At 43.6% G+C, this 13,130-nt stretch overlaps 1 protein-coding gene across 1 annotated transcript in view; it reads left to right on the forward strand.

Annotated features, from left to right (window-relative positions):
• Window positions 1-13,130, forward strand: part of dpp6a (dipeptidyl-peptidase 6a) — a gene marked incomplete at both ends in the record, with an annotated part of 272,276 nt that overhangs the window by 239,253 nt on the left and 19,893 nt on the right. Inside the window, 5 exons of the mRNA XM_084326051.1 lie at window positions 5,820-5,974; window positions 8,718-8,815; window positions 10,005-10,128; window positions 10,515-10,553; window positions 10,967-11,074. Coding sequence (XP_084182177.1) covers window positions 5,820-5,974; window positions 8,718-8,815; window positions 10,005-10,128; window positions 10,515-10,553; window positions 10,967-11,074 — 524 coding nt within the window. The remainder of the gene's footprint in view (window positions 1-5,819; window positions 5,975-8,717; window positions 8,816-10,004; window positions 10,129-10,514; window positions 10,554-10,966; window positions 11,075-13,130) is intronic.

Raw genomic sequence — 13,130 nt, forward strand, 5'->3', positions numbered from 1 at the left:
TTCAGGCTTGTTTAAACTGCTATATCAACGAGCCTCCGCTTAGCCGTTCATGGACTTTGATGCAAGATCCATAACTCACACCAGCTAATAATGTGCTCAAAAAGAGAAAGAGATCAGAAGGGAATGACAAAACAACTCACCACCCCCTATTATCAGATACTATAATAGATACTAGCGCATCTTAAAGTATTCTGCAACACAAAATCTAGGTGCTATGATATTCAGTCACAGTTTGGGCGCAAGAGGTCAGGCTGACTGAATATCAGCATAACTGTTATCTTCGGTACTCCTGCGGCCTCGTGCCTACGACCGAATCACAGCCGTGCTGATATTCAGTGTAACAGCACACCCTCTTGTATGATATTGCTTAATTGCTGATAATGTTGTTATTATGTTGTTACAATTAGCTTGACTGAATCACATTCCTAAACCCAATATTCAAGTTTTTTTTATTTATTTATTATTTACAGACTCAAATCCCAAAAATAAATGTCTTTCTGTTTTCTGGCTAATTTACCAATCCTGTATTCACTGTGTGCACCTCTTGGCCTGCTATGCCGTCCCTCAGTCTGGTTCTAACATGTGACACCGCTGCCCCCTGTTGGTCACATCGAGCCAATATGGTTAAATCAATTACCGTTTCAATTCAAATCCCCAACAATACGGTTCTGCAGTATTACTGATACCCTGAAGGGCCTTCATCGTTGGCTTTATCTTACTAATAGTAGTTGATTGGCAGTATATACCACCAAGTGCCAAGTGGGACATTTCTCTCTGCCTCATTAGTTCAGTCCACCTGGATATGTCACCTTCCGTTCATTATAACCCGTTGGCCACTTGACTCACAATCATGGCGTCTCATGCATTAGTAATGTCCTCTGTGCGGTGAATAATTTAGCCCGGCGCGGCGAGAGCCGAGAACAAGGGAAAACAGATGAGTCTGTGACAGCTCACCTGGCCAATCCAATCCAGAGAGAGAGAGAGAGAGATGGAGAGAGATGGAGAGAAAGGCATCAGATATGGAGGAGAACATTTTGCTTTTTGTTATATTTTTCTCAGACTCTCTTGTTTTCCCATCCATATTCACAAACCTTAGCTGCTTTCCCCTTGACTAGGCAAGGTGACTGGCCCATCCCCACACCCAGCCGTTAGCAGAACAAGGCTGTGACCGCCCGGCGTTTCCGCTACCGCGTCGGAAAGCTTTTTTAAACGGCCTGTGGTGAAGCCGGCAGGTGGGCTCCACTAGGCCGGACAGTTTCCTTATTATTTTAGTGTTTTAATGCAGTCCTGCGCTGCCCTGTGCACCAGTGCACTGATAGCTAATGTACCTCCGGCAAAATCCAATTATACCCCGCTGGGCTTTAGCGACGGGGCGCCGGGTTGGTCCACTAACAGTGCCGCGGCTTTCCTCTCGCCGGGAGAATAAAGACACTCCACTTGGCTAAATGTTAACATTTGCCCATTTGGGCTCGTGTCACAGGCGAGCCGTTGTCTATGATGGTAATTCGTTTTAACAGGGTCGATTTGTCCATTTTCACCCGTCGAAATCATTTCTCCTCGTCTCGTGGAGGCATGGGAGGAGGGGGAAAAAGGCAATGATCATGTTGCTTTAGAGGGCAACCCATGGCAGGGAGAATAACCCCCGGGTGGCAACCGGTCAGGAACACTCTGGTCGTAAAGATTGTACCGTTTATAGTGACACAATGGTTATAGAGTCGTATTTGGAGGTTCTGCTCTCAGCACAAATCCAATCAAGCCTGCCAAATATTTGGCTGTGAGCACAGATAATAACCCCCCCCCCCAATGGGCAGAGCCACACATTCGCTGATGATGTGATGCGGTCAATATTGCAAGATATAATAAGCCAGTATCGCATAATAGAGCACAAGTACATGATTGGTGCACAACGTCTCTACCGTGTCCTGCCTGAAGTAATGCTTACAGCAGCTCCATTACTGTCATGTGACATTTTGAAAACGACAGACAAAATGGGGGGTTTCTGTACAGTAGATTATACCTCGTACAAACACGCCGAAATAAGTAGTAGTAGTAGTAGTAGTAGTAGTTTATTCAGTCATCATCACACAATACACAATACATCTACGTACGTGACTTCTATTTTATACTTGCTATACTTATTTTATTTTATACTTATCCCTTTGTCTAGCACAGTCTCTGGAGCGTAACAGAAAGAAGCATTTTGTATAAAAGTATTCTGTACTTCTGTATGACAACTAATAAAGAAACTTGAAACTTGAATATACACAATCATTTAACAATCTTTGATTCAGGCAGTGACTGAAAAGATACAGACTGAAGCACGATGCTTATATATACCTGTCCTATATTCTTAACAAAATTAAGACTCCAAAACAGTATTCTAAAAGAAAATAGAATAAGCAAGCATGTCATTTAGTGGTAGCAAGCCAGATAAAATGAGGAATGAACTGTTCATTTGACATAATTGTTCACAACTGAGTCTACAGACACGTGGTCCTCATTCCAAATGATGCACATTCTTATCCGAGAGGATAGAGCAAAGCAGTCGTGAACCTTTACTACCATACTGGCATGGTATAGTCCTGCTCTGGCTTGTCTGGACTGAAAACAAGTCAGAAAGACTTTTACAAACTTACTTTTGTAAGTATGCATGCATATAAGAATATGTATTGGGGGATATTCAAATGATGCTGCATATCCAGTCATTCTGCCAAGCATGCCCAGTTAATGAAAATGATAGTTGATAGCTGATAGTCTGTTTATTTCCCTGAGGCCAACAGCCAGGCCCACTGATAAACAACACTAATGACATTTTAATTGCCTAAAGTTATTATAAATGTTGCTTGTGGCACACTATGACAATAAGCAGGACTATTTTGACACTCACTTTGATGTTGCCACGGACTTAATAATGAAGTAGATTGTTATGCTTTTGTTTAATGCTGTCAAATATTCCTTGAGAGAATTGCTATTTGCATAATGTGATAATGTGTAAACAGAGGTGTGTGTATGTGCATGCGTGTGTACATGCATTTATTTGGCATTTTTCAAGGCCAACTGTTAGGGATAGTGTTGTCGAGGACCCAATTGCTGAACAGGACGAGGAGAGAATAGGCAGACGAGACGTGGAGCCAGGGGTGAAGTGTATCAAAATGACTTTACTTAAAAAGGGCAGCAGCAACAAAACAAAGAATAACTCATAATGAGAGCATGTACAAAAGGCACAACAAAAAAACACTGCAAAGCAGGCAAGGAAAAAGGGATCAAGCTGACTACAAATAAACACTTACAAAACTAGACGAACTTTACATGAAAATAAAGATGGTGAAAACAAACAAAAAACACTAACACTTACTGACAAAGGGAGTAGGCTCACAGGAGAACAAGGTACAGCACAGAGAACATGGACGAGGAAGCAACAGCCAGGAATAGTAGACATCAACAGCAGACAGACCAGGAACACAAACACAAGCAATGAACCGACACAGGGAAGCTGGCAGACAAGACAGGTATACACAGACTAATTGACACATGAGGGTGATTGGGAACGAGACGCACCTGGGAAGGGAAAACAGACTGAACACACTGGGGCAAAAGACTAAAGATAACACAAGGCCAAAACACACTGGGGAAAACACTAAAAGACAGAATAACACTTAACAAAACCACGGGAGCACAGAGGGTAACAAATATACAGGGATCGACAGCAAAATGGGGTAAACACAAAAACACTGACACTTTGACAATAACCAAATGGAGGAGGAGAAGTGGCAACATTTGTCCAGTAGGTGGAAAAGATGGGGATGAGTGAGGAGCTGGAAAATGTATGTGCAAAGGTGGGGGCTGTTCATGAGGGAGGGGGGAGCAGCAGGGGGAGTCTGGCCAGGGAACGGTGAACCGTTACACCATCTATGATATTCATTCTGACAGCCTCATCCACCTGTTCTACATTCTGTAAACAGAATGTGGTTATTTGTGGATTTCTGAAATACCTAGAATTCTATTTATTTCCTTCTCCTTCTCTCTCTTTCTATTGTGTCTATTTAGCTCTTTCTCTCCCTCTTTCTCTATCGTGTCACTTTCATTATGTCTCTCTTTTCTCTCTCTCTTGTCTCTCTCTTCTCTGTCGCTCTCTCTCTCCCTTGTCTCTCTCGTCTATCTATCTCTCTTGTCTTTCTCTCTTCTCTCACGTCTCTCTCTCTCCCTTGTCTCTCTCTTGTCTGTCTCTCTCTCGCCTTTCTCCCTCTCTCTCTCCCTTGTCTCTCTTGTCTATCTCTCTCTGTCTCTCTCTTGTCTTTCTCTTCTCTCACTTCTCTCTCTCCCTTGTCTTTCTTTCTTCTCTCACTTCTCTCTCTCCCTTGTCTCTCTCTTGTCTGTCTCTATCTATTCTCTCTCTCTTTTATCCCTCTCTTCTATCTCTCTTGTCTCTCTCTTCTCTCGTATCTCTCTCTTGTATCTCTTGTCTCTCTCTTATCTATATCTCTATCTTGTATCTCTCTCTCTCTGTGTGTGTTTGTCATCCATTTCACCCTATAAAGTCGAACAACACACTCATGGACTCAAGGGAATTACAGCGAGTACATTTCTGGTGAACTGAGCTGATGACGTGAGCGCCGCCACAGAGTACAGGGCAGGACACATACACCTGCACACGTATACACACACTCACACACACACACACACACACACACACACACACACACACACACACACACACACACACACCAATCCCCCGTCTCCGTAGGTACAAACACGAGGGCCAAGTAACTTGACAGAACACACTGCGTGGCTCCATCTAGTGAGGAATGGCTTTTCGCTCCCTGTCTGGGGAATGGCCTTAGATCTATTTTGGTCGATACACTCTGCTAAGATTAAAAGCTGTTGTGATTTATGACCTCACCATTCAGCGCTATGTGTGTGCAGTGTGCACACGTCCATTGTGTGTGTGTGTGTGTGTGTGTGTGTGTGTGTGTGTGTGTGTGTGTGTGTGTGTGTGTAATACAGGAAAACAAGCAGGTAGTAGTCAGGAGAGAAGTATTACAGCCAGTGCAGGCGCACAATATGTACCAACATCAATATGAGTCCGTTGGCTTCCATCCACGTCATTACAGGACCTTTCCTCCCCCCCCCCCCCCCCCCCCCAGAATACAAAGGTCTGTGTGTTTCAGTTATTGGAATGAAACTACCTATAGTCTGCCTATAGGAGATGCATCTCAGAATGTATACTTATGTATCTGCACTACACTGTCAAGGAGGGTAAAATCAAGGAGATGTCACTAAAGATGGCTCTCGTCATATTGCGTCAAACACTGGGGTATAATGTGGCCGCATTTCCAGCTATTCTGTCCCAAAATACTCCACCAGTGCAATCTGAGCATGCACCATACCCCCTTCTCCCATTGGACAGCTGACTGGTGAATTAGCCTACATTTATTAGGCTTCTTCTACAACATGTGTAGGGGAAATTGACTGCTCTTGTGTGTCTACTGCCTCCTAGAGGCTCTGATTTATTCTCTAATGAGGTTACTGACCCCTGTCGCTATTTACAAGTGGCAGTAATGCCGTAAAGTTCAGTGTTCCAACCACTACTCAAAATCAAAAAATCTCAAATCAGGAAGAAGCAGTGTTGTCTTCTGGGTAGAAAACGTGTGAGTTTTCGGAGTTTGCCTCTAATGATGGTGGTAGCTGTGGGCACACATTGGTTGTACTGTATAGACAGGAACTACCCCATAGCTTTAATCTCTTTGGTTCCTATTGATATGAATATATATCTGCTGTCTCTCTGATCATCCATCACTTCCTCTGTCTGTGTGTCTCAGAGGAAATGTTCCAGTCCCACATCGCCCACTGGTGGTCCCCAGATGGCGCCAGGCTGGCATACGCCACCATCAACGACACCTTGGTTCCCAAAATGGAGCTCCCGATGTTCACTGGCATCCCCTATCCTACAGGAAAAGAGTACCACTACCCTAAGGTACTGATCTTAAAGAACCTGTCTTACAGGGAAAGAGTACCACTACCCTAAGGTACTGATCTTAAAGAACCTGTCCCCCCTTTTATTTATTTTTTCAATATTCAAGATTCAAGAGGTTTATTTTATCACATACATACCAGGGCATAAAGTGAATGGGAAAGAGCCTAGCCTAAGGTACTGATCTTAAAGAACCTGTCCCTCTGGGAAAGAGATCTCGACGGCACTGTAAATTAGTTTAATTACTCAGTGTATTATCGAGTATAAATAAAGATTGAATGAGTACCACTACCCTAAGGCAGTGGTTCCCAAAGTCGGGGTCGCGACCCAAAGGTGGGCCGCGAGCAGCCACGGGTGGGCCGCGAGATGATTAAAAAAAAAAAAAAAAAATATTATTTATTTTTTTTGTCAGGCCACTGAACTTAGAAGCAGGCCAGGACAGTGTTTCTAGTTGTATTCTAAAATTCTATTCTATTGTATTCTAAAATGTGACTATATGGTTTTATATTAACTTAATAAATAAACAAAAACGAAAAATCTACTTATTTCAACGAACATTTCAAACTAAATAACAGATTATGCACATAAAACGCTGAAAACAACCGAAGCAACAATAGTATTTTAATGAGGCTATTATTATTATCATTATTATTTTGCAACAAGTTAGCCCTCTCATAAATAGCACATATAAATGAATAACTAACTTGAACTAACTTAATAGGATTGAAGTGATATTTGGCTTAAAAAATCGGTCGCCTGACAAAAAAAAAAAAAAAAAAAGCCCGACGATGTGCATTGGGCCGCGGCTCTCTGACGCCTTATTTTCTGGGCCCTGGCCTGAAAAGTTTGGGAACCCCTGCCCTAAGGTACCGATCTTAAAGAACCTGTCCCTCTGGGAAAGAGTACCACTAGCCTAAGGTACTGATCTTAAAGAACCTGTCCCTCTGGGAAAGAGTACCACTAGCCCAGGGGTGGCCAACCCGCGGCTCGCGAGCCGCATGCGGCTCTTTGCCCGTCAATGTGCGGCTCTTCCATCCATAAAAAAAATATTTTTTTTTCTTTTTTTTATGTCACTCATTCCATAAGGATGTAGAATAAACATTACTTTTTTTTTTAAATGCATGTTCTTGGTATCTGAATCTAGGGACATAATGGATCAGTGTCAGAAATAGTGTGTATGTTACTAGGCTTGAGTAAATTGTAATAAACCAAAGGAGAATATCAATTCTATTTAAAAAATGTTTTTATCTGGGGCGGCTAGGTGGTGCAGTGGAGTGGGCAAGGCGCAAAAGAAAAATAGAAAAAGGGAGAAAAGGAGATAAAAAAAAATTAAAAAAAGTATCTTTGACTGTGAATAACACCATGCTAAAATTGACCAGACCTGAAAAATCGAATCAAATTAATAAAGGGAAGATGATTAAACAGATGGTTTTGTAGATACAGTACTGAATTCTGCCATCTTTTTTATAATGTAAATTTCTCCACCATTTTTCATCGTATTGCAACACCGTTTTTTTGCACAGAAAAGTAGAGAAACTAACTGCATTCTGTTTTATGGCAATAACGTTCAGGTTTTGGGGGAGATCATCCCAAAAAATAAGAGAAATAAAAAAGTAAATCCAGAAGTCAGATGATTGACAGGGGCTGGTGTGAGCTGGGTAGGGTCGTTTTTCAAAATTCGAAAGCCCTGAGTCTCTTCCTTCAAAAGAATACACTCACTTTTGGCTGCTCCACTTCCTCCTGTCAATATGCGCCGGTTTCCGACTCAATGCCCTGAGATATCTATAATCTTATATTTGACTAATAACAGTTAAAATAATTGGTAAACAAACGTAATGCTGAAAATATACACTTTTACTGTATATCTCGGGCTTAAGAGGTTAACCCTGTGAGGCCCAAATTAAAAAGACATTAGCAACTTCAGAGGCCAGAGGGTGGGACATATAAACACATTTACTATCAAATAGCATTGTGAGGCTGAACAACAGGACCAATTGACTATATATGTGCTTAAAAACTTTTAAATAAACATTATTTTTTAAATGGCTAAAAGTGATTTTGTAATTTTGCAACCGTGGGTCTACCAGGGTACTTTTAACCCTGTGAGGCCGAAATAAAAAAAGACATTAGCAACTTCAGAGGTCAGAGGGTGAGACCTATAAACACATGAAGGGTGCCGTGACTGAAAAAAAAGTTGAGAAATGCTGGTATATGGTGTGGCTCTTTGTGGTACCACAGTCATTTTTGTGGCTCTTAGTCTCTGACTGGTTGGCCACCCCTGCACTAGCCTAAGGTACTGATCTTAAAGAACCTGTCTTACAGGGAAAGAGTACCACTAGCCTAAGGTACTGATCTGTCCCTCTGGGAAAGAGTATCACTACTATATGTGATGGCTGTACATGATTTTAGATTGTCCAATAAATTCAATCAATCACTAGCCTAAGGTACTGATTTTAAGAACCTGTCTTACAGGGAAAGAGTACCACTACCCTAAGGTACTGATTTGTGTACATTTGTCGGGTATACTATTCACATACATTCTTGAAGGGTTTGATTTGTGGGTGGAGAAAAAACTCGACGCTGTGAACTTTATTAACCCGTTGGAAATCAGAATATAAATCTGCATACAAACATTACCGACGTAAACAAAACTTGTATAGCCATAAAACAGCAAATACAACTCCTGAATATTAAGCACAAGTTGATTTACTTATACTAACTCCTTATTAATCACCCTTTCCTCTAGGCTGGTGAGGAGAACCCAATCATTACGTTGTATGTGGTGAACCTCAACGGTCCTCTGCATACCATTGAGATGAGGAGACCCGAGGATCCCAGAATAGGGTGGGTAGAGAGATTCAATCAAACATTATCCTTGCAGGGGCGACTGGGTAGCGCAGCGGACTAAGCGCTCGCCTACCACCGCAGAGACTCTGGGATCTAATCCAGCTGTCAGCGGTACCTCCGGCTTGGTCAGTTGTCCCTTCTTTTTTTTTTATTGATCTTTTTCCCCCTCCATTTTTCCTCCGATTTTCTCCCATCCCAATGTTAGTCGTATGCCAATTCCCAGTCCCTTCCTGGTCGCTGCGCACTTACCCCCCACAGTCAGATCATCTGGGAGAGTGGAGGCTACCACGTGCTTCCTCCGACACACGTCCAGCCAATCACCGCTTCTTTTCACCTGGCAGCGCGGATTCTCATCGAGAGGGCGTAGCGTGTGGGAGGACCACACTATCCCCCTCAAGTCCTATCCGTGCTTAGCAGGCGCCCCGACCGAACTGTAGGAGTCGCTGTTTACAACGACCCGGACCCACCCCGCCAGCTTCTCCCACCCTCTAATACAGCCAATTGTATTAGTGCAGACGGCCAGCCAAGCTGGTGACAACCCCGGAGCTGTGAGCTGGATTCGAACAGGCGAATCCAGCTCACAGCTCCGGGGTTGGTGACGAACGCAATCTCCGCTCGGCCACCTAACCGCCTGGTCAGTTGTCCCTTCTAACACAATTGGCAGTGTTAGCGGGTGGGAAGCCGGTGGGGTATGTATCCTGGTCGTTGTAAACAGCGACTCCTACTGGTCAGTCGGGACGCCTGTTCAGCAGGGAAGGGATCTGGGGGAGATAGTGTGATCCTCCCACGTGTTACACTCCCCCGGTGAGAGTCCTCGCTGTCAGGTGAAAAGAAGCGGCTGGCTGACTCCACATGTATCGGAGGAAGACATGTGGTAGTATTCTCCCTCCCCAGGCCGACAGTAGGGGGCAAAAGCGTGCAACGACCAGGAAGGGAATTGGCATAACGACTAAATTGGGATGGGAGAAAAATACGGAAAAAATGGGGGAGAAAAAGTATTATAAGTAAGTAAGTAAGTAAGTAAGTAAGTAAGTAAGTAAGTAAGTAAGTAAGTAAGTAAGTAAGTAAGTAAGTAAGTAAGTAAGTAAGTAAGTAAGTAAGTAAGTAAGTAAGTAAGTATAAACATTATCCTTGCATCAGTGTTCCATGATGTACAGGGGATTATATGTGTGCCTGTGTTTGCCAGGGAGTACTATGTCACCATGGTGAAATGGGCCACCAGCACCAAGCTGGCGATCAACTGGCTGAACAGAGCCCAGAACATCTCCATGCTGACACTGTGTGAGGCCACCACGGGAGTCTGCACCAAGGTACTGTGGAGGAATTTACCACTTTTCTTCAATTAGAAAACTATGTACTGTATGTGCATCTTGTATGTGCTCGTTCTTCCTATTAGTGTGTGTCTGGCACATGCAGTTTAGTGTGTAAGGGTAAAGGTCAATCCTAGAAGAGGCTAAATGTCAACCCTCGAAGAGGGAAACCATACAGTGTGTGAGTGTGTGTAGATTGTGAAAATAACGTGTTTTTATGTGTATGTGCCCCTTCCCCATCTGGATCCAGTTGGCAGAGATATAAAAACAGATTTATCCAATACCTAACACTTATTTGAGGCATAAGTTGTAAAGTGCTTAGGATACAAACACTATGTTGTCACATTTCTGTGTTGTTTGACCCCTCTAATCACATGTCTTTACAGAAACATGAAGATGAAAGTGAAGGATGGCTGCACAGACAGGTACAATGATGACGATGATGCTGATGATGATGATGATGATGATGATGATGATGATGATGATGATGATGATGATGATGATGATGGTGGTTATGATACTTATGATGGTGATAACGGTAATGAGAATAAGGCTGAGGATGATGATGATATTGATGATGATGATTGTAATGAGAATAATGATGATGAGAATGAAGATGACGATAATAATGATGATGACGATGACACTGATGATGATGATGATGATGATGATGATGATGATGATGATGATGATGATGATGATGATGATGATGATGAACATACATGTTGATTCATGTGCACTGTCCCTGGTAAAAAAAATATATATATATAATATAATCTAATAAATAATAATAATCTAAACCAAATGGTTCTTTCTTTCTTTTTACTACTGTATTTAGAACGAGGAGCCGCTGTTCTCCAAGGATGGTCTGAAGCTGTTCTTCACCAGGGCCGTCCCTCAGGGAGGCAGAGGGAAGTTCTTCCATATCTCCATGTCTATTTCACAGGTACTGTGTGTTCTCTACTCTATAGCAGCTAATAGATAACACCTGCTACTTGTAGCTTATTAAGCTAGTCTTACACAAACATAATGTTTCAGGGTGCTAATTGAGAGTACATGCCATGGAGATCATAATGTGACAGGCCAGTGTTAAAGCCCCAATCCAGGATTTTTCTTCTTTACCATATAAATCTGGGGTATATTCACATATTCATAAGCCATTGTAAAATTGGAATATTGGTCTGTTTTACATTATTAACATAAATAAACATTTTACAGCCCCAGAAAACAGCAAATACAATTTAAAAGTCACAATTACCACACTCACAATTGACCTGTTGTCTAGTGTTCTGTATCGTATCGCTCTCGCTCGGCATCGCTCTCTGCACTATCTCGCATACGTGCACGCGCACTGAATAAAGACCACAATGTACCTTTAATCCCAATATTCGTCTGACCACACCCCTATCAGCTTACCCATATAAGCAGGGGTGGGGCCACCCACTCTCCTCCTTCTCGCTTTCACCACAAGGAAGAAGTGCCTCGGTAGATCCCCACACTTGACACCATGATGGAAGAAAGGTTTAGGAGCAGCTTTGGGAAACAAGGATACGTTGACATCATATCTTTATTTTCTCTCTCACTATTTTCGAGAAAATACGGCGATATTGTCTTCGTACTGGAGTGTCTGGAAGATGATGATCATTCTAAAAACCCTCCACCGGTTTTCGTATTGGGAGCACGCCGCTGCATGCTTCTCAACTGCAGTTCCTTGCTGTGTTTGTTGGGGTGAAACCTGTCAGGCCACAGCTGAACTGTCGGACATGCCGCTGTTGTGAGAAGCGGTGCGTTCCAGGTTGGGTGAGTAGTGTTTGCTGGCGGGCTCCACTTGTCTGTTAGTGCTATGGGGGCTACTTGACAAAGTTTATGGAAACCGGCCCCAGGCTAGGGTCCTTTGTTCAGCCACCTAGGCGACAGAAGGCCTTGGTCTGAAGACCATTATAGTTTTAACTAGTGGGCCGCGACCATTGACACTGGTGATCCCTGTGTGTTCTGGACGAGTGGATTCTCTCTGTCACCGTGTTAAGGCCCCATCTTTCATATCCAAATGAGAGTATTCCTTCACGAGGGGATATGTGCATGTAATGTGCGATAGCGGCAGATTCATGTTCAAAGTCAGCTACACAGGCCAGTTGGTACTGTGCTGATTCCGTCGGATGTGGTAAAGTCACCGTTGTGAAGCGGTGTTGACATCTTGTTTTCTCTTTTCTCTTAAAAAGTGAGGAGAGGTTCAGAACGGCGGCCTGTCTGGGTGAGTGTTATGTCATTGTTTACATGTTCATAGCTTACGGTTAGCCAGTCAGCTGTTAACTGCTGCGTTAGCCTGCTGGATCGCTACATGGCCTGCTTAGGGCCTACTATTAGCCAGTCAGCTGTTAGCTGCGGGGCTAGCATGTCGTGGTCGCTAGGTAACGTTAGCTTGCTGCTATGGCCATGGCCTGGCGCGGGGTAGCTTAGCTTCTCGCGCGCCGCCGTGAGCTCGCTTCTGATCGCGTGCGCTGTTAGATCGGCGTCTCGCAAGCAGAAGCAGTAGCACCCGAACGGTTGGAGCGGCCGTTAGCTTGATGCTATTCTGTTGAACGTGCTTTGATTTTAACATGTTTTACACTCTTGACCACGACGTCATCCTTGACAGGGGATGTTTTCGTCGACCCTGCCCTGAGCCAGGACGGCAAGGTTGCATCAACAGGGGACTGTAGTGCGGGTTGGGGCGGTGACGCTGCCCAGTTCGGACAACACAGGAGCGGCTGTGTTCCTACGGTGTCTGTGACTGCACTTCGCTGATCTGCGTTCCGGGTAGGAACGGGGTTGACCAGACCTCATAACACGTCTTCTGGTTTTACTTTGCTAAATGTATTGTGAATAACGGTGTTTTTCCCAAAACGTGTGTTGCTACAATGCATTTAGGATACGTTGCGGGTTATGTGTGAGCTGTTTTTGTCACTGGCAGTTAGCTTCTCCGTGCAAACGGGATGTAATGATCTGGTTGTTGTGTGAGAAAC

Source organism: Notolepis coatsorum (assembly GCF_963971535.1).
Source record: "Notolepis coatsorum genome assembly, chromosome: 12".
In the NCBI taxonomy this organism is placed as follows: Eukaryota; Metazoa; Chordata; class Actinopteri; order Aulopiformes; family Paralepididae; genus Notolepis; species Notolepis coatsorum.